Below are 23,111 nucleotides of genomic sequence, written 5' to 3' on the forward strand. Positions count from 1 at the left end.
GTTATCAGTTAATATGAATAAAGAGTTCATGGAATTGTACAGGTTATTCAGGAATGTCTTTAAGAATATGAGAAAAAAAATTATCATTAATAGTCCAAAGACTGTTGTTACAAGTTAAACAAAAAAAGTTATACATAAAGTAAGCACCTTCTGCTGTAGTAGTTTTATAATGAGTTTGATTTACGTATTTTCAATAATTCAAGTATAAATGCTCTATTTCATTTTGTTCCTGAACAACAGGACAACAGGGAAACCCTCCTAAAAAAGATACTATTTTAACTAACGTTAACAAAATTACAAGGTCATTTTGATGCCTTTTACAGATAACAGCCCTTCTTCTTACCCACTAAAGAGGACTTAAAGACAGGAAGAAAGTTTATTCCTCAAAAATTCAGGAAAAACTTAAAGGATATAAAATCAAATGTATGCAATATCTTTCAAATCAACTATTGGCACACCCAACGAAAATTAGCTCAGCTAATTACTGTGTTTAATATATGTCAAAAACTGCTAGAAACATACTGTGAATGATGAAACAAATTTTACAAACATGGCAGACTTTCAAATTTGGAACTTTCTAAAAGCACCAAATGCAAATATATAGTTCAGTTCTGAGGTCTGAGAACCTAAATTACACAGTTATATGTAAAACGTCAGTTACCTTTCACTTAGATGATGAAAACTGCTGCTTTCATCCTGGTGTTCATCTTCAAAACTTAAATTGGACCAGCTACCAGTGCTGTCTTCACCAATACTGAGATTCAACTGCTGGCTACCAAAAGACTCAGTTGACTGAAAGTCATCTTTTTCTTTTGAACTAAAAAAAGAAAAAAAATCAGATTGGAAACATCATGGATTCTGAATTATGAGACTATAAATTTGATGATAAAGATGACAAAAAACAAGAAATGATATCCAGAGTCAGATCACTGGTTCACCTAACCCTTTAACTGTGCCTGCTAATAATACAAAGACTTCACAGGAAGGCATATTAATTCCAAAACTAGTGCAGGTACCCACTAACACCTCTAACTTACCTGTTAATCTACTATGTATCCACCCCAGTGCATCATTTATCTAAATTCTCCTTAGCTGTTCATATTTTCAACTGGGACCACTAACGAGGAATATAAATTCCTTAGTTTATAATGTCTATGCAAAGTGGAGCCCTAGAGGCATAGCAGTTAAGAGTTTGGCTGCTAAGGAAAGGGCTGGCAGTTCAAATCCACCAGCTGTTCCTTAGAAACCTTATGGGGCAGTTGTACCCTGTCCTGTAGGGTTGCTATGAGTCGGAACTGACTCAATTGTACCTAACAACAACAACAATGTAAGGCAGTAAATAATCCAAGAAACTGGACTATAAAGAAGAACGTGGCATGAGGATTGGTGGAAGACTCATTAACAACCTGCAATATGCAGATGACACAACCTTGCTTGCTGAAAGTGAAGAGAACTTGAAGCACCTACTGATGAAGATCAAAGACTACAGCCTTCAGTACGGATGGACTTCACTTCAACATAAAGAAAACAAAAATCCTCATAACTGGACCAATAAACATCATGATAAACAGAGAAAAGATCGAAGTTGTCAAGGATTTCATTTTACTTGGATCCACAATCAACACCCATGGAAGCAACAGTCAAGAAATCAAATGACATATCTTGGGCAAATCTGCTGCAAAAGACCTCTTTAAAATGTTCAAAAGCAAAGATGTCACCTTGAGGACTAAGATGTCACCTTGAGGACTAAGATGCGCCTGACCCAAGCCATGGTATTTTCAATTGCCTCATATGCATGCAAAAGCTGGACAATGAAGAAGGTAGACCGAAGAAGAACTGACGCCTTTGAATTATGGTGTTGGCGAAGAATATTGAATATACCATGGACTGCCAGAAGAATGAACAAGTCTGTCTTGGAAGAAGTATAACCAAAGTGCTCCCTGGAAGCGAGGATGGCAAGACTTCATCTCACGTACTTTGGACGTGTTATCAGGAGGGACCAGTCCCTGGAGATGGACATCATACTTGGCAAAGTGAGGGTCAGTGAAAAACAGGAAGACCCCTGACAAGATGGACTGACACAATGGCTCCAACTATGGGCTCAAGCATAGCAGCAATTATAAGGATGGTGCAGGACTGGGCAGCGTTTTGTTCTGTTGTATGTAGGGTCGCCGACCCGGCGTCACCTAACAACAATATATAAAGCAGTACTTTCTCTTACATCTACAAAAAGGACCTTCCTGGCTTTAAGACTTGACTTGATTTATCATTCAAATCTATATTCAAAAGAGTCCAATCTCTTCAAGACTTTAAGCTTTGATCATAACCCTTTTCATTTTTTTTCAATAAAAAGACATGTACATTTTTATGCCATCTTTACATGAAAGTCCATTCACTGTCCTATTATTCTAACTGCCCCCTCCATATTTTATTCTCAACATAGTAGTTAAAGTGATGCTTTTAAACAGAAGTCAGATGTCAGTCATCTGCTCAAAACCTTCCAATGGCTTTTCACCAATCAGAATAAGAGCCCAAGTCCTTAAACTGCACGAAGGATGACATACTCTCTGGCCCCTTTCATCATCTCCATCTTCTCTCCTAGACTCTCCTTGGCTCACTCTGCTTCAGCCACACAAGCCTCTTGGCAGCTACCCAAATATGCACAATCCTACCCCTTTGTCTGGAACACTCTTTTCCCAGATTCGCACGACTTCAATCTCTCTTCACCTTGGCTTCTTTGCTTAAATGTGACTTTGTCAGTGATGTGTCCCTGCTACCCCATTCAAAACTGCAAGCCACCCCCATGGTTCCCACCTGTCACCACCACCAGCATCCTCTAGCTCTCTTCCTTGGTTTATTTTTCCTGTAAAGCACTTACTGCTATGTGACATGCTGTCACGGTTTGAATTATGTCCCCCCCAAAATGTGTCTATCAATTTGGCTGGGCCATGATTCCCAGAATTGAGTGGTTGGCCTCCATTTTGTGATTGTAATTTTATGTTAAAGAGGATTAGGGTGGGACTGTAACACCACCTTTACCCAGGTCACATCCCTGATCCAATGTAAAGGGAGTTTCCCTCGGGTGTGGCCTGCACCACCTTTTCTCTCTCGAGATAAAAGGAAAGGGAAGCAAGCAGAGAGCTGGGGACCTCACACCATCAAGAAAGCAGTGCTAGGAGCAGAGCAAGACCTTTGGACTTGGGTCTCGGCGCAGAGAAGCTCCTAGTCCGGGGGAACACTGAAGAGAAGAAGGCCGACGGAGAGAAAAAGCTTTCCCCTGGAGCTGATGCCCTGAATTTGGACTTTTAGCCCACTTTGACTGTGAGGAAATAAACTTCTCTTCATTAAAACCATCCACTTGTGGTATTTCTGTTATAGCAGCACTAGATGACTAAGACACATGCTATATATTTTACTTGTTTGTTTGTCTTCTACTACAATCTAAGCTCCAAGAGAACACAGATTTTTCCATGTTTTATTTACTTCTGTATCCTCAGTGCCTAGAACATCCCCCTTAACTGCCTCTCTTGTGTTATTCACACTCTGTATTTAAGGTATAAACCTGTTGCCATCAAGTCAATTTCAACTCATAGCAACCCTATAGGACAGAGCAGAAATGTCCCATAAGGCTTCAAGGCGCAGCTGTTGGATTCAAATTGCCAACCTTTTCCTTCGCAGCCAAGCTCCTAACCACTGTGCCACCGGGGTCCATTTAAGGGTATAAACCAAACCCGTTACCATCAAGTCAATTCTGACTCATAGAGACCCTACGGACAGAACAGAACTGCCCCATAGAGTTTCCAAGGAGCGCCTGGTGGACTTGAACTGCCGACCTTTTGGTTAGCAGCCATAGCTCTTAACCACTACACCACCAGGGTTTCCATTTAAGGTACAGCAACCAAAATTATACTGGGCATTCCAGAGACAGGCACACTGTAGCCTTGAATCATAAACAGCACTCTCTGTTCTTTTTTATCTATTTTTTTATGAAAACTTTTCCTGGTATGTGCCATAATCTAATGGTTTGGGGTTTTGATTTGTTTTGTTTTGCTGAAATAACCCACTGGATAGGGTCCAGGGAAGTGTTTATAATGACCATTAAGTTACTCTGGCTTAGAAAGGATAGTTCAGAACATAGTTCAGATGTTTTGCTCTTCTAAATGCATGATCGCGTATTTTCTCATACTGACACAAATGCCACCATGTGTACATTACAGCTTTGTGAAATATTTATGGTTGTTCTCATGAATCAAACATTTACAAGAAAAGGGACATATTGTGAAATAATCCAAATAATGCCTTAAAGACAATCCATTTGAATGAATACCTCTTGAAGCATGAAAGACAATTTTAACTTCAGAAACAGAAAATGCAGGACAATAAATTGTACACACTCGAGCCAACTTTCTATAGTCAGCACTTACAGAACCCTAGCACAATTATTAAAAATTGAGAGAAAGAAGAAAAGAACTACAAAGTAATACCCAAAAGGTCAAACTGGACAGCACCAGCTTATAGGAAGAACTACAGGGGACTATCTACACACCCAACTCTAAGGAGAAAAAGCAAGAAAATAGATGAATCAATAGCAAAGGCATCTGCTAGAGCCTAAGAGTAATGTCTTGGAGAGATTCTAGTCTAGAGGAGAGTCTCTGTTTTCCTCTTATGAGGCTGGGATGGAGAAAAAGAAAAAATGGTTAAAATCACCTGACTGAGGAAAGTTGCTTCAATTGTAGAACGGCCTGATTTACTACCACTGACTCATTTGAACACTTATTAACTAAGTATTTTGTGTCTATCATCGTACTAGGAACCCGTGTGTAATCATGAATAAAGAAAATGTGGCTCTCAGACAGACGTTCACAAACACTTTCTGTAAGACAGTTTAAGTATTTTAGGCTCACAGGCCATACTGTCTCTGTTGCAACTACTTAACCCTGCCATTGTAGCATCAAAGCAGCCACAGACAACACATAAATAAATGAGTGTGGCCATATTCCAATAAAACTTTATTAAGGAGCATTGAAATTTGAGGCCAGCATTACCTGCATATCAAAGCCAGACAACGACACCACCAGAAATCTACAGACCAATATCCCTTATGAACATCCTTAACAAAATACTAGCAAAGAGAAATCCAGGATATTAAAAGGTTTATACACCATGACTAAGTGGGATATATCCAAGGAATGCAAGGATGGTTCAACATTAGCAAATCAAGTAATATAATACACCACACTAAAGGAATGAAGGGAAAAAACAAAATTATTTCAATTGATGCAGAAAAAGCATTTGACAAAAATCTAATACCCTTTTATATAAACATACTCAATAAACTAGGAATAGAAAGAAATTTCCTATGATAAAAGCCATATGTGAAAAACCCACAGCTTTTAACATCATGCTCAACGGTGAAAGACTGAAAGCATTTCCCCTAAGACCATGAAGAAGATAAGGAACTCACTTTCACCACTTCTAGTCAACACAGTACTGGAAGTTCTAGCCAGAGCAGTTAGACAAAAAATGAAAAATAAATAAAAGGTATCCAAATTGGAAAGAAGTTAATCTCTTGCTACAAAGTCAACACACAAAAATCAACTTTTTCTATACACTAGCAATGAACAATCTGAAAGGAAATTAAGAAACAATTTCATTTACAACAGCATCAAAAAGAATAAAATAGTTAGGAATAAATTTAACCAAGGAAGTGAAACACTTATACGCTGAAAACTACAAAACATTACTGAAAGAAATTAATAAGATCTAAATAAATTGAAAGACATCGTATGGTCATGGATTGGAAGATTTAATATTGTTAACAATACTACCCTAAGTGTATACAGATTCAATGTAGTCTTTATCAAAATCTCCATGGTGTTTTTCATAGAATAGAAAAATCCATCCTAAAATTTGTATGGAATTTCAACGAACCCTGAATAGCCGAAACAATATTGATAACGAAGAACTCACATATCTAATTTCAAAACTTACTACAAAGCTACAATAATCAGAACAGTGTAGTAGTGGAATAAGGACAGACATATAAAACCAATGAAATAGAACAAAAGAGCCTAGAAATAAAACCTCACATGCAGTCAACTGTCTTTCGACAAGAGTGCCAAGACTATTCAACGGGGAAAGGGCAGTCTTCAGCAAATGGTGCTGGAAAAACTAGATATTCACAGGCCAAGGAATGAAGCTGGACCCTTACCTGACACCATATACTACAAAAATCAACACAAAATGGATCAAAATCTAAGAACTAAAACTATAAAACTTTTAGAAGAAAACAAGGGGAAAGCTTCACGATCTTGGATTCTTAGATATACATTCTTATATGTTATGGATTGAATTGTGTCCCTCAAAAATGTATGTCAACTTGGCTAGGCCATGATTCCCAGTACTGTGTGGCTGTCAAACATTTTGTGACCTGCTATATTTATCCTATGTGTTGTAAATCCTAACCTCTATGATGTTGATGAGGCAGGATTAGAAGCAGTTATGTTAATAAGGCAGGACACAATCTACAGGATTAGGTTAAATCTTGAGTCAATCTCTGTTGAGATATAAAAGAGAGAAGTGAGCAGAGAGGAGAGGGACCTCATGCCACCAAGGAAGAAACACCAGGAACGGAGTGTGTCCTTTGGTCCTGGGGTCCCTCTCCTGAGAAGCTCCTAGACCAGGGGGAAGACTGAGGACAAGGACCTTCCTCCATAGCCTACGGAAAGGGAGACTTCCCCTAGAGCCAGCACCCTAATTTCAGACTCCTCACCTCCTAAACTGTGAGAGAATACATTTCTGTTTGCCAAAACCATCCACTTGTCGTATTTCTATTATAGCAGCACTAGGTAACTATAGGGTCACTTTGAGTCAGAATCAACTCGACGGTACTGGGTTAGGTTTTTTTTTTTTTGGTTTAGATAACTAAGACATTAGATATGACACAAAAAGCCAGGTAAACAGGACTTCAAAATTAAAAATAACGTGCATTAAAGAACACTGTCAAGAGTGATAGAAGAACACTGTCAAGAGGGATAGGACAACACAGAGAATGGGAGAAAATATTTGCAAATTATGTATCTGATGAAGGATAAATACTCAGAATATATAAATAACTCTTAACAACTCAGTAACCAGAAAACAAAAAAAAAAAAACTCCAAAAATGAGTAAAGGACTTGAATAGACATTGACCAAAGAAGATATGAAAATGGCCAATCAGCACATGAAAAGATGCTCAACATCCTTTGTCATTAGGGAAATGTAAATAAAAACTACAGTGAGATATCACTTGACACATACTAGAATGACTATGATAGAAAAGAAAAAAGAAAAACAACAAGCGTTGGTGAAGACGTGGAGAAACCAGAACACTCATGCATTGCTTGTGAGAATGTAAAATGTTGCATCCACCATAGAAAAAAATTTGGTGGTTCCTCAAGATATTAAACATAGAATTACCTCTGACCCAGCAATTCTACTCCTAGGTATATACTCAAAAGAATTGAAAGCAGGGACTCAAACAGATACTTGCATACCAGTGTTCATAGTAGCATTATTTACAATTGTCATAAGATGGGAAGAACCCAAACGTCCATCAATGGATGAACGGATAAACAAAATGTAGTACACACATACAATGGAGTATTACGCAGTCATAAAAAGAAACTGATGAACTTTGAAGATACCATACCGAATGAAATAAGCCACACACAAATGGACAAGTACTGTATGATTCCACTTATATGAGGCATCTAGAATAGGCAAGTTCATAAAGATAGAAAGTAGACTAGAGGTTACCAGGAGCTGGGAGGAGTAATGAGTAGTTATTATTTAACAGGTATAAAGTTGTGTCTGGATAATAAAGATGATCTGGAAATGACAGTAGTGATAGTTACACAACACTGTGAATGTACTTTATGCCAATGAACTGTACACTCGAGCGGTTATGTATATTTTGCCACAATTAAAAAATAGGGCAGTAAGGAACCAAAGAAACCAAATAAATCTAGGATATCATGCGATATAATTAAATTCCACCTCAACTCAAAGCATTTTCTCTTTCCAGTAAGACTAACAAATATAATTTTACAAACTAGTAACACAGAGTGGTCTTGATGTTTTTTTCAGGGGTAATAAGGTGAAAAGTGAGATTTTTTTAACTAAGTTATCTGAATCACTGAGCACAAATCGCTCAACTCAAAACAGGAAGCTGCAGGCCTATCAGAAAGAATTTTCCCCTTATATGGTGGGTCTATTAAGACAGGCGATACTAATGGTGGTAGTATTTAGAGAAATTTTTGCTTTCTTACTCATAACAGTCTGGTTAAACCATGCTCTTTATAAGAAAACTTACCTTTGCGACAGAAATAAAAAAACACTGTATAAAAATTTAATCTCAGAGTAGTAAATTAAGAAGGTAGTATTCTACATTTAGGAGTCCCTGGATGATGCAAACAGTTAAGTGCTCGACTACCAACCAAAAGTTGGTGGTTCGAATCCACCCAGAGGCACCTCAGAAGACAGGCCTGGTAATCTGCTTCTGAAACATTACAGCACGGAAAACCCTTTGCAGCAGTTCTACTCTGCACGCATGGAATCGTCATGAGTCGTAACAGACTTGATGGCAACAAACAACACCTCCATACAGTCATGTGTTCATAACATCCGTTCTGGCAATGTCTGACCGCATATACATCCATGGTCTCATGTTATAACAGAGCTCAGAAATCCCAACTGGAGAATGGGACATAGTGGATTTAGGCATGTTACACTCGACAATCATAAGGATCCTCAAAAACAAAGAGAAAATTCTCCAAGCTTTTAAAGGATGGGCTCCACTGAAAGCTACAAGGCTAACGAAAATGCAAGAGGGACCTATATCAGATATGGAGAAATCGCTTATAACGTGGATCGAGAACGAAACACAAAAGCGAATCCCTCTCAGTATGCTGAAGATCACTGCTGAGGCATGAAGCTTGTTAGATATGTCTAAAGAAAAAGCAAGACCAGACTATGATGTTTAGTGTTAGCACTGGGTGGTTCAAGCGCTTCAAGTGTTTTTTGCTGTATAACGTGAAAGTGAGTAGTGAGTCTATTACTAATGCGAAGGCAGAAGAAGTTTTGTTGAACTCTTAAAACCCACTGCCATCAAGTAGATTTCAACTCACAGCAACCCTGAAGGACAGAGTAGAACTGCCCGATAAGAGTTTCCAAGGAGTGGCTGGTGATTTGAACTGCCAACTTTTCGGTTAGCAGTCAATCTCTTAACTACTGTGCCACCAGGGCTCCTGTTGAACTCTTAGATAAACTAGTTGTACAGGGAGGTTATTTGCTCAGTACATTTTTAATATGGACAAAACCTCCTTATTCTGGAAGCGAATGCCTGAAAAGAACTTCGTTCATAATTTGGCGTTCGCACAACGTCCAAATCACATAACGTCCTATTTTATAGACCGTATCGTGGGCATTAAGCGATACGTAACTGTATTTATTGTATAAAATTCTCCAGATGTTTCTTTGATTCAGCATCACCTACTTTATAGTTGTGTGAACTTAGAAAAATTGGTTTATCCTTTCTCTGAGCCTCATGTTCCAGCCCTGTATATGGGTAATACCTTCCCTCAAAAGGCTATTGGGGAATCATGAAACAGTATATATAAAAGCCCTGTGTAGGGCATGAAACAATACACAAATAAAACAAGGAAAATTTTTGTTAACTTAGGGTTAATTTAGGATACTTTCTGAACAAGACCTAAAATATATGTAATTGAGTATAACTTTTCATTTTATCGTCAAGTCCCAAAAGAAATTTGAAACTTACCTGCTAACAGCAAGTCCAACATTAGTCATTGCTGATGTCATTATTTCTGCGGTGAGGCTTTCAGCAAAGGTAATGCCATCTTGTCCAATTCCACTGTCAGCTGCCAAACTGGTATTGCTCAGCTCTCTCTCTGCTTTTTCAATAGCTTCAGCAACGACCTTCTCAGCAAGCACTGTCTTCTTATCAAGATTAACATGAATTTGCGGGACATCAAGATGAAAAATTCTAGATTTCTGGTAGATGTTGCTATACTTTGAGTTAGAAACTAGCTTACTACTAGCAACTGTATCCTGTCTGAAAAAGTGCTGAGATGCACTGCCAGTGCAATCATGGAGCTCTTTAAGGTTACAATATCTGCAAGGTTGACTGATAAGAGGTGACAACTTTTCTGCATAAGTAATCCTATCTGCTGATTTTGTGGTCTCAGACACTTGCAGAGCTGCAGACTCTAAACTTAGCTCCAACATGTCATCCACTACCTTTTTAGCATACTGTTCTACAGTCTGAACAACATTCTCTCCACAACCATATTCATTTAAGCTTCCAATACTGTGGTAAAATCTGTGATTTTGCAAGGAAGGCTGAAGAGGTTTAGGAAATTCTGGTTCAGTGTGAGACTCGGGATCTTCATCACATTCAGATTTTTCATAAAGGCAAGAATCTGTTAAGGATTTTGGCAAGCCAACTGTAGAAGCTGTTAGCTCTTTTTTAACATCTCTTGTTATGCTGTGAGCAAGAGAGGCCGAAAAACTATACAGTTCGGAGTACTCATTTCTATATGTATCCTGTGTCCTTTCACAACTTTGATTTTTACAAAAGTAGCCTCCCTTCCTTTTACTTCGTCTTTTTTTATCTACTTCTTGGTGGTGTTCTTTAGTTAAGAATGTTAATAGCTCATTCTTGGTTTTCTCTGGTGAGCCTTGTGCAGGGAACGTTTTAGAGCTGCACTTTGTTTTGGCTGTCTTAGCTGCTTCTTGTAATCCTGATTTCACAGATCTGTAAGCAAGTCTATTAGCATACTGATCCATTATTAACTCACTATTACCACCTTCTTGTTTTAGGATTTGGATAATGTGGCCTGCATATTCATCTGTCACACTTTCACAGCTGGGATACTTATATGTCAGACCTGACATACAAGCACTGGACGGTAAGGAGAGACTATACGGATCCACTTCTCTGGGATGTGCTACAGCCTCTATATCCAACTTCTCTTCTGATCTACCATGCCAGTCAGCTCTTTTGAAATAGAAACCATCAGCATAACAACTGTTCTTCCTTTGCCTGGAAAGCACACAACTTTTAAGTTTTGCTATTTTCTCAGCTTCTGTAATTACCTCTGCCGCCACATCACCTGCAAAATTCCACAGTGCTTGTAAATTTTCATCTGAGCAATTTAAAAAAGGAGGAGATATATTTGTTTGACTCTGCACATTTAAGTAAGGGTTTTTAACCTTGGGTTCTTGAATTACTTTATTATCTAAATGAGAAGCTGCCATTTCAGTTGCAAGAGAAATTATGTGTGTAGCTAACCCTTCTGCAAACTGAACTTTCTTCCCTGAGTGCTCTGACTTCACATCCACTTCTGGGTGCTCTTCACCTTCACTACTTTCTACTTCTTCTGAAAGCGATCTCATGAGCTTCAGCATAAACTCTTCTTTTTCTATGGTATTTTGTTCATTTTCAGACAAACTACCAACAGACGGGTTGTGAGGTGTAGAAGGTGGTGTAGCAGGTGCAAACTCCTTTGCTAACTCTCCCTTGAGCTTTTTGGTTAACTTCTTGATATCCCATTCGGAACCAGCTTGGGATGGTACTAGAGGAGTTGATGGAGGAGTTTCAGGTATGACATTTCCATCTCTGATTTTCTGTTTATCTTCCACATGCAAACCATCTACACAGGTAAGCACTGTAGATGTGAAAGTGTGCGAATGAGGAAACAGGTTTTCTTGCCCAAAAGACAATGGCTCAAATGCAGTATTATTTAAACTATGCCTCTTCACTGGCTTCTCTTTGGCAAGTTCCTTCAAGTCAGATTTTTGAACTGTCGTAACTGGACATGATGCTGGTGTCTCTAAAGAAAATTCATGAGCCACTGGGCCTTTACTTTCTACAGCACAATCCTTTCCGACTGAAAGGGCATAATGAACTTGAGTGTCAAGAAATTTGGGACACTTTTCCAAGGTCAACCGTGACTCTTCTCCAGGAACAGGCAAGCCTTCCCTGTTCACCACATTTTTATCTATATTTATAATCACTGATTTGCTTTTGTCTATGGAATGTTTAATAATAGATTTAGATAACTGGTCAGCAAACATGTCCTTAGAGCTAGCGTCATTCTGTTGCAGTGTTGCTCGATCATAGTAGAAAGGAGGGCTTTTTCCTTCTACTGTTTTAGTTAAATAATCTGTGTGTTCATCAACTGTTTTTGTAACTCTGAACGATGTCACTGACTCTAAAGTTTCATTTACTATTGTATGCACCATTGCTGCAGAAAAGCTGCTAATGATTGCAGGATCACTTGTTAATTCTGAAGAATTCTGCATTTCAATATCATCATGACTTGGTTTAAAATCATTCTGGTTACTTAGATTGTGTTCTGAACCTGAAGGTAAACAAGTATTTCTGAGACAAGCTACTTCCTTTTCTTTGCTTTTTGTGGTAACACAAGCTTGGCTAGAATCACCACTTGAAATACTACCGTCAGATGACAGATGAGACTTTGCCTGATATATATCAGATGAAATATGATATGGGAGAAGGGCACTTCCTGCCAAGGGCACTGGTATAGACGTAACAATTCCAGAAGTACAAAACAAGGCCTGCTGCACTGTGTATTCTTTTTTATATTCCTGTATGGGTTTGGTCACCATAATTGCTTGATTGTTAAAAGGAGGGGAAAAGGTGAAGGTCTGTGTTGATGGCACTACATTTTCTGCACTCACATACTTTATGTTATCCGTAGAAACACTAACTGCTGCTTTTGTTGTGAAGGTCACATCAACTTGTGAGAGCTCAATGAATGCTTCCTGTATTACAGATTCAGACAAGTCTTTTGCATACGACTTCACGACTTTGTCTTCAGAGTCAAACGACCAACGCTGTGGAAATGCCGGTGTGGGAGGATATGAAAATTGGCACACTTCCATGATGCCTTCGAAAACCAGCTCTTCAGCAAGATCTGCAGCAAACCTAGCCACTGTGTTTGTAAATATCTGCTTCTTTACATACTGTAAATCTTTTAAAGCATTTGATAAAGCTTCACTCACCAAAAAATTAGCCAGGCCACTAATGGCACGCTCTTTCAGGGAAAATGCACGCTGTCTTCTCAGTTCGTTAAACGCCATCTGAAAAACGGATGACGTCAATTTGATGGCTAAGTGGCACAAGGCACTGGTGCATGAAGAGACTCCTTTCTGCAAGTCTCTAAACGCACCACCAAAACTTTGTTCCACAAGATCTGCTGCGAACTTCTGAATGCTATCTTTAATCATTAAGGATTTATTTTTAGATTTATTGTTTTGATCAAGGTCCCCATGCTTAACAGCTACTGTTTTATTTTCTCCACCTTTAATACTATCAATGTTTGATAGTGCATTAGAATGCTGGGTATGAAGAACTGAATCAAGTACTTTGCATGAAACACTATTCGCATAATCCTCGTAAGTGTAATAAATCGAATCGTGATTTTCATGAACTCTATCTCCACCAGCATGTGTTTGGCAGAAACATTCAGCAGGAGTACAGCCTCCAAGGGGACTAAAAGCAGAGGATCGAATGGGGCTAAACAAGCCACTGTCTTCCCCGGATGCCTGCACTGGGCGTGGAGAATCTGGAGCGTCACACGGGTTACTGTATGGAGACTCTGGTTTCCGCGGAGTTGGTTTTCTAACATTAGCTGGGAGAGCTGGACGATCAAACTTGAACTTTTGAGGATTCATAGTAGTGGTTACAGAACAAGATTTTTCATGTTTGTGCCCTTTCTTTTGCGATGGCATCCCTATGGCAGGATCTTTTATAAACAGACAAGGAGTTTCTAAATTTTGTTCTAGTTCATCAAACTGATCGAAACTATCAAAAAATTCACTTACTTCTGAGTCTGAATCCTCTATATCATCTTTCATCACAGGAATTTTAGGCAGCTCAAGTTTTGCTTTTAAACTTTTCTGATATCCCTCTTCATCCAAGAAAATAACAGGACTTGGACTTGAGCATTCTGATTCAGAAGAGTACGCAGGGGAAGAAGAAAAAAACGTTTCCTGTATCTCACTACCTTTATCTGGAGCATTAGTTGACCTGTAGAAACTCCTTTGGATCCAAGGCTCAGAAACTGATGTTGTGACTGGAGCTTTCACAGAAGGTGGTTCTTTGTGCCCCAGAATGTTTATTAAGGAAGTTGTGGGTTTAGCCAATGACTTCTGCTGCCCAGAGCTAACCAGAATCTTTAAATCATGGGTTTCTAAGTGGTGACTAGAAACAGTCTGTGAAGCGGCATCACACTGGTTCCTTAGTGCTGAAATGTTTATTCCTATAGGAAAGGGGTAAAATAATTAAATTACGTATCAATGGAGTTTTTTAAAAATTAATTTAAACCAGTAAGTTGACTTTAAAAGCACGAGGTATTTATTTATAACATAAGTGTCTTCTAAACTATGCTGTTTAATAGAAAGGTTCATCCCAAGTCACATTTGGAAGTGAATACACCTTTTATTAATTTAATTTTCCCCTGTGTCTGGGGATGGTTAGTCTATTGGCACGCTTAGCATGGTGTCCCGTGTGTTAGAGACACTAACATGCAGCCCCTTCCAGCTAATTCTTCTGAAATGTGAACCCAGCCATGTTTCAGACATTTAAGATGATGGGGTAAACAGTGCTTAGAGGGCACTACCTAAGAAAAACAGGAACAGCAAAACTAAAACTATAACAACTATAAACTTAAAGGTTACCAAAAAATTAATTCCTCAGGAAATCAGAGAAAAAGTTAAAATGTTTAAATTGGATCAAATTTCAAAATGAATTTCAACTGAACAAGTCTACCTTAAACCTTTCAAAAGTGAATTTTAAATTTTCATCCCCTACTTCAAGAAAAGGTCTGGTAGAAAACGAACCATCATTATATGGCTTTGAAGTCTCTTCTTCCTCTAAGTGCTCAAAAGCAGTGACAAAGTCATCCTCTATGGAAGACACTGACTGGTTAGTATCATCATCATCTTCATTAGTGGTCTCAAGTTGGCCCTTCTGATGCAAGTATGTTTCCAGGGCGTATCGTATACCAGTAGCATATTTACTCAGCAGACTAAATATAAAATCAATTCTGAGTCTTGGTAATGTAGGTGACACTCTCATGACGCAAAGCATTCCAGAATGACGACTCTTGGGGAAGATGAGAGATAGTAGAAAACAATTTCAATTTCAAATATAAAACATATCAAGAAGTAAAGCCTAATGGGAAGGCAGAGAGGGTTAGGAGCTGGTTGAATGGACATAGGGAATCACGGGTAGAAAGGAGGAGTGTGCTGTCACAGTATGGGGAGAGCAGTGAGGGTCACATAACAATGTATGTATAAATTTTTGTACGGGAGACTAACTTGAAATGTAAATTTCATTTAAACTACAACAATAAACAAAACAAAACAGGAAAAAAAAAAAAAGAAGCCTAGAAATAAGACAATCTTAGAAAAACACAAGAAAGGCAAGCATCACAAAAGGCTCCCTGGCTTTCTAACGTTTCTTTTCTTCATCCTTTCTCTACGACAGCTCTCATTTCCCAATTTCTTTTTCTCCCATTTTTTCTGTGACACACATATTCAGATTCTACCCATCCTATCTCCTTAAAATGTTACAGAACTTACATTCTACCTATACTTCTTTGGCAATTATGTTTTCCTGTAATCATACAGCCCTGTGATTTTTCTTTATCATTCATTTATCTCATCAACTTGACTGTAAATTGCTTGAGGGCAGGAACCAGGTTAGAGTTTATTTTTGTACCTCATGTTCCTTTAGCTTTTGGCATGACGCCACCTTCTCTCCTATCATAATAAAGAAACTGATCCTCCTTTTACCTAAATTTCCCTAGTTAATACAACTTCTAATAATGTTCGCAGCTTTGACTAAGATTACAAGTCACCAGATTTTTTTCCTACACATATTATCTTAAAAATGCACACACTGACAAATCACTTAATTAAAAAAAAACTAGAAACCATGTCTAATAGCTAATCACATCTTAAGTACTAACAAATAAAGCATAGTAAATATGAATGAAGAATATAATTAAGGAAATGAGACAAGCAGTTCCACTTCTATCTGCAGACCTCATAATGAACACAGTCCTCTTGTATACGTAGAATAAATGAGGGTAATTTTAGACCTGAGGGCTGAACTGTAGATGTTTTACCTCCTAAAATGCAAATAATATTTTTTTCTTTGTGTGTTATCAGCAAGAGCATACCTAGTAAACAAGTAAAAGCTCAATATTACCAAATAACTACATGTCTGAAATAATGGAACATCAGATGGTTACATTACATGGGATTTTTCTTAATCAGAAAATTAGCTGAAGTACATTCTATAAAATACAGTATTTTTATAAATGTGGAAATAGCCATAAAAAGGAAGTCTCTATAGCTTATATATAGTTCAAGAAATTCAGAAATAATGAATTTTCTGGGAAAAAAAAAAACATATTTGCATACCATTTATGGAACTTCATATATAGAAAATCTAATTTATAAGCTATAACCAAAATTATTCCATCCTTCAGTAATTTCAATGCTTCATGAGTTAGATTTCTTATGAATATTTCCTTAAGACAGCATTAAAGAAAAAAGAAAAGAAACTGCACTCAAGTATTTAAAAGTTTAATACTCTGGACCAAATGCCATTATAAAATCTGCCCTGAAAAACTCATTAGAAATGATCTTTAAACGCTACCTGATTTAGAGGACCATTGTTTATTTCCGAGGATTTTTTTATATCCTTCATACAAATAATTTCATTTTCATTTAGACTGCAGAAGTGGAGTGAATTCAGAAGATCTGGAAGTTCCAAAGAAACTGCAGCTAAATCCTAGTTTAAAATAACAACACAATAAATATCACTTACAAGGTTCTTATAATGTGGACCCTATACAGATATCATAAGTTAACTGGTAAATACATTTTCTGAGTCATTACAGTTAACATATGCAACTTATCATCCTCAGATGATCTACTTTTAAAGAACATAAAATATAATTAGTATTTTGACACTGGCCATTCCTGCAGCCTCTTCAACATACAGATATCAAGCTATTGAAACAACTCTGTATGGTATCTCACACATCTATGACAATTAGGCATTTAATAAATATGTTCAGCAAATGTCAACCTGCAGTTCTCAGGTTAAATTTTGGAATTTTTCATACAGGCTTCTTGGCAATGTACTCCTTCATAGCTTAAGTTTTAAATTTGTAAAATACAAGTCCATTTTTATGCCTTTCCTCTCCAAGGTACTGTATTAGACTTTAAATGAAAACTTGATAAACATGTAAAGGAAAAGGAAATAGCTTATTTTGGGGGGTTTGTTTTTGTACTTTTTATGTAAATATTTTACACAGTTAAAGAATTTTTTAAAACTCTTGACCCCTCCTAGAGTATTTTCCTTTATACATTAACATGGTTTTATCAGTAACACTTAAAGAGGAAGTAAAGTATTAGAGAAATACTTTGGAACACTTCTCTTTCCAGCCTTATGTTCTCAGGAGTATATTCCTTTTGTCTGAACTATTTCCTTCAAGTAAAAGCACCATCAAGACACATCAGCAGTTTCATTAATAATCACTAGATACATTATTCAGAAAGAACTGAATGGTGTTATTTCTTTCTCTATTAGAAGACGCCTACTGCCACAAAAGGAAGCACATGGCAATGACAAATTCTGCAAGAAGCAGCACAAGGCAAAAAAAAAAAAAAAAAGTACGCCTACCACATGCACACAAGCTTCAACCACTCTTTATGTAACTGCTAAGCTCTCCTTCGTTGATACTAATCTCAAATAGCAGTTCCTTTGTAAATACCTGCCTAAATCAAACAGGCTAAAATTTTTGTATTGGCTAATCATTACTTTTCACAAATTTTAGCTTTTAAATATTCGACTCTATCTTAATTAAAAATAGAAGAATTTTTTCTGTTGAAACCAGATTATAGAAACATTCTAAATAAAAAAGCAAGTCTTACATTCTATATTATGCACAGAGTGGAGATAAAGTCAGCCTGTGGTTTGCAACCTTCTGAGATAAGTGACTTGTGTGATCTTCTAACATAAAGCTGCTTTCCAAAACAAGGATCCTCAAATGGAAATACTAAAAAAAAGTGAGAATGTCCAAAACACACTCAAAAGTTGACCTCAAATGTCAACTTTTAACTATAAACAGGAAAAATGCCAGAAGAGTTTAGTATGAATTTTAGGCCACTAAGGCAAAATCTTCAGTCTCAAAATCTTGTTCCAAATAATCTCTCACAGTTCTTTCTAGTTCAATAAATTGATCATACCTGTATATGAGCAGCATCTGTTTCTTCATTAAAACCTAGAAACGTGACCTGAATAAAACAGGAATAAAACTCCATTAATTTGAGTTTTAAGTTTTGTCTCAGATTTTTGACAGAGCTGAGAAACAGGAAAAAAGCACACAAAGTATAAAAATATTGCCTGCCTTGGACTGGATGATAATTTTTTCAAAGATGATCAAAAAGGTCTTTGATCAAAGATTTGGCTCTGTGATACAGTTCTTGAAACACCCCCATATCCACCTCATTAGCAAGTTCAATCAACTCTATCTCCAACACATATTTCAAATACACCCACATCCTGCCTTTTCACTGCCACCACTTCTCACCTGCACAATTCCAGTCCTCTCCCACTTGATCCCCAATAACTGTCATGTCACTTCCCTGTCAAAACCTTCCATGGCTTCCCCGTGCAAAGTCCTGACCGAGGCCTCAAAGCTTTGGGTTAGCTGGAGACTTCAGACCTTCCCCCAACACATGGGCCTCCTTTTTGTGACTGGAACACATCTGGTACTTTCTTGCGTCAGGTCTACACAGTACGGTCCCCTCTGCCTCAGTCTTAGGAGTCCTGTTGGCACAATGGTTAAAGCGCTCAGCTGCTAACTGAAAGACTAGCACTTTTAACCCACCAGCAACTTCGCATGAGAAGGATGTGGCGGTCTGCTTCCATAAAGATTTACAGCCTTGGAAACCCTATGGGGCAGTTCTACTCTGTCCTACAGGGTCACTATGACTGGGAATGGGTTCAGCAGCAGTGGGTGGGGCCTCAATCTTTCTTCCTTGGATGCTTACATCTCTAGCACCTCCTCATTCTTCAAATTCCAGTTCAAATGTCAATTCCTCAGCGAGACCTTCCCTGGGCAGACCTTCAAGACTACCTCCTCATTGACTCAATTTATTTCCTTCAATGCTCACACATAGAGATTACTCTGCAGGAGTTTATATAAAATTTTAAAGAATATCTAATGACATAAGGAAATGTCACATCATAAGTAAAAAAGACAAGTCACAGAAAATGCATAAAAAGTGTGTAGAGAATTCCAACCTCATTTCAAATATATATATATATATATATATATATATGCATGAAAAATAATACTGGAAAACAATACACCAAACCATAAGCTGTGATTAACTCTAGATGATGAAGCTGTAGGTGACCTTATTTTTTTCTGTCTTTTCCCCCCGTGGTTCTTCTTTTTACCTTAATTCACAGGATTAATGACAGTTTTCTTTTTTATACTTTCCATATTTTTTCATTTTTCCGTAAGGAATACATACTACTATTATAACCTGAAAAAACAATTGTTATTTTTATAATTTACAATCTCTTTGTATCTTTGGCATCATAGAAACAGTCTTTTTCCATTTGAAGATGGAATAATAAACTGTTTACTACGCAAATACTGTAGTTAAAAATACACAACACTTAAAATATAAAGCAACACTGACTATACTTTTGATTCCGAAGCAAGTCAGAATCTTAAATTCCCCTGGGATCTTTATTCTGATCAATTGTTATTATTTCACAGAAATGCTGCAGTTAATTTCCAGGTGTCTAGGTAAATTACTTCACCTCGCATCATGTATAAAAATTAACGCATACAACTTCCCTCCCACAGTTGTGAGGGTTAGTTAGATAATGCGGAGGAAAGTGCCTTGCACATAAGACTCAATACTGTTAACTTACTTCCTTCTTCCAAAAGATACTTTGAGATGTACACCCTAAAGTAGACAGAAATTCCTTCTATTTTCTCAAGTTTCCTTTTACTGAATACAAAAGAGAAAATAAGCTGACGTGGGGTTTTGAAAATGCCAGTAGTTTTATATTTCCCATCTATCAAGGAAGGCCTGGCCGAGGAATGTGGGCTCTGAAAGGCATTACGTAAGACGCCTGAGAGATACAGGCTGGAAAACTATTTGAGGGCAGAAGGACACAGGAGGCTTGTCACACATGGAACAACTGAGTAGATAAAGAGAAGTTCTGCTTTACTAAAATAAAATGAAAAGGCATAACAAAGACGGTAACAGTAAAGCGCCAGAGAAATGCGGCTGACACAAGAAAAAAGGCTCAGACTCTACAAAGTGTGCTCATCTCCCTATGCAACTGTGTCAGATATTGTTTCTCAGGGAACATGAAAGAAAATCATTCACAAAACCAAGAACAATTGAGATTTCTTTATTAGAACTCTCATTTCAAAAAAAAATTTTTTAACATATTCATCCGTTTTGAGCTGCAGCAACCTGATACCTTATCTCTTATTTTGTAACACAAATATGAAAATCGACTATAGATACAGTGTAAAAAAAATCTTACTCCTTTTTATAAATTTAAAGAAATACTGGATGTAGGTGAAAGAGGTAAGCAAGTTGTACATTTTATCCAAAACTCATTAACAGTCTCGAGTACTAAAGTATCTTAATTTCAAGATAAATTTATCACTACTATTTAACTTTAAATCAAAGCACTGAATTTTAAACAGTCAAGAAAACTAACAATAACCAAAAAAAATGATTATAAGAAAGAAGAATATATTTTATGTTTCAAAATAGAAAAATTTATTATTAAAGTATCAATTACTGAATATAGTAGGAATCATTTAATATAGTACTATATGTCCAATCAATGATTACTAATGCCTATATACTGAATTAAATACATTCACTATAATAAATTAAGACAGTTATGTTATCAAGTATTTGTAACAGGTACTTCTAATACATGTATTAGTATGTAGAGATTTTAATCTTTTTAAAAACAAATCATTCAGTCCTTCAAAGACACATGAAAAATACATTGTGTATTAGAAAAGGGTTTAGAAATAATGTCAAACCTCAGTCAAATTGGCATGTTCATCCTGCTTCAAGCAGTCCTCTGCTGATACATTGCATAATTCCTTCTCACTCTGTAGTAAAGACTTTACAGACTGGAATACACCTTCACTGAAGCTCTGAAAGAAAGGACATCCTTAATTTATTTAATTCTAAAACAAGGTAAAAGTTCCTGGAGATATTCTAGTTTTAAAGCGTCACTAATTTTCCAATTATTTGGTACCTTTTGATACTGTACGCAGAACTCAATTCAGCTGAGAAGAACAAAAAGCTCTTACGTACAGGTGCCACATGCCCAAAACACACACACCAAGCCTAGGCACTCAACTCACTGAAGACTCTCACGCCAAGCTCCCTTACTCTGACCTACACTAAAATCTAATAGACTGGGTATCTAATTCCCAAGCCACTGGGGGAACAGAAGCAACAATAAGGGGTGAGATGATCTGGAAGCTATAGTGACACATGCTAACAACAGCAATTACTCCTGTAACAAAGGTGGTCATGGAAAAAAGAGAGAAAATAACCAAAACTAAGGTTTTTCAAGAATCTTAAGGAAGCTGTATGATGAAAATGAGGAAAGGTGTTTCAGACTGGAGGGAAGGAGGGAGACACAAGTGCAAAGGAACAGAAGGGAGAAAAGTTACATAAAGGAAATGGTAAGTATTATCCAAAAACCAAAACCTACTGCCACTGAGTCGATTTTGATTCATTATACTTAGACATAAATAGAACATTAACTTTCTCTACCTTACTCTACTTCCATGATTTGTTGATCTGCTTTTCTATCTGTTCCTGTGGAAATCGTAACCATCCCAAGACCTGTGAAGGTTCTCCCATTCCTTAGTCATAATAAATCTCTCTCCAAGTTCCTACTGTACTTACTGTTTACACATTAAGATCACTTAACCTGTATTACAACATATTATAATTATTCTGCTCATATATGTTTGTCCTTTCCACACATTAGACCAAATTACTGAGGTCAGAGACTGTGTATTTTACTCATTTTATCTCCCCAGATTTCAGTACCTTACATATTGCAGGGATACAGTAAAGGTCTGCTAATTTTAATAAATTAAAAATTAATGAAAATCTTCCATCTGCAAGAAAGTGACGTAAATATGAAATCAAAGAAGGGGGGAAAAAAGATGCTATGTTAAATCTGAATCTGAGCTATCAATATGAACTCTGATTCTTATGTCCTACACGTTTTCTAACTGAAAGATCCTAGAAGCAATGATCCTCAGTAGTAACAAGCACACTCTGTATCCAGAATTTGGTTTCTAAATACCATTCCTCAATAAAAAGAAGTAGAGCTTCTGGGGAAAATGCCTGGTTCCAGGACTGGGACAGAGAAAGTATGGAGGAAGCCTGGAACACCTTACTGTACCAGAATGCAAGGAAGTGCTCAAAGACTAATGGAGTCCTTTTACAAGAGCACAGGATACAACTTAAAGGGGTTCCCACTGGCCAAATTTGGGACAATTTTGGGATCAGAAAGATTAAAATAGGTAATGGATTACAGTTACTGATTTTTTTTTTTTAATCTACGAGTCCATTAAAAGGGGGTAAAGGAAGACAAACTCTTCTTTACATAAAAATGTCAGCTGACAAATAAAGATGTAATGACAAAATTAGAAAATCTGTTTTGTAACCCCAATGTAATAACTGATTTCAGAAAGGATCAAAGTAGCCTAAAACCACTAGGTTAAAAGCTGTTGAAGAAAAGGATACTCACACGGTCTCAAAGTATCACTCTTCAGATTACTTATTACTTATATTAATTCCTAAAGGATTACATGCCTTTATACTGGAGATATCTGGTAGTTACAACCTTAAGCAACTGGTCAAGCCTGGCACCAACAATATGTGCCTCTTGATCTGACAGACTGGAATAAACACATCA

At 37.2% G+C, this 23,111-nt stretch overlaps 1 protein-coding gene across 8 annotated transcripts in view; it reads right to left on the reverse strand.

Annotated features, from left to right (window-relative positions):
- The window catches only part of AKAP11 (A-kinase anchoring protein 11), a 68,738-nt gene that overhangs the window by 16,354 nt on the left and 29,273 nt on the right, over window positions 1-23,111 (reverse strand). For 5 of the 8 annotated variants that reach the window (XM_023731619.1, XM_023731614.1, XM_023731617.1 and 2 more), the window contains exons 3-8: window positions 21,205-21,321; window positions 18,356-18,403; window positions 16,758-16,892; window positions 14,930-15,194; window positions 9,822-14,349; window positions 662-817 (exon numbers count right to left, since the gene is read on the reverse strand). In XM_023731619.1, coding sequence (XP_023587387.1) covers window positions 662-817; window positions 9,822-14,349; window positions 14,930-15,194; window positions 16,758-16,892; window positions 18,356-18,403; window positions 21,205-21,321 — 5,249 coding nt within the window. The other 3 variants (XM_023731616.1, XM_023731615.1, XM_023731618.1) reach the window with 3 other exon arrangements.

The sequence above is a fragment of the Trichechus manatus genome, unplaced genomic scaffold (genome assembly GCF_000243295.1).
Source record: "Trichechus manatus latirostris isolate Lorelei unplaced genomic scaffold, TriManLat1.0 scaffold00044, whole genome shotgun sequence".
NCBI classification, from domain to species: domain Eukaryota; kingdom Metazoa; phylum Chordata; class Mammalia; order Sirenia; family Trichechidae; genus Trichechus; species Trichechus manatus.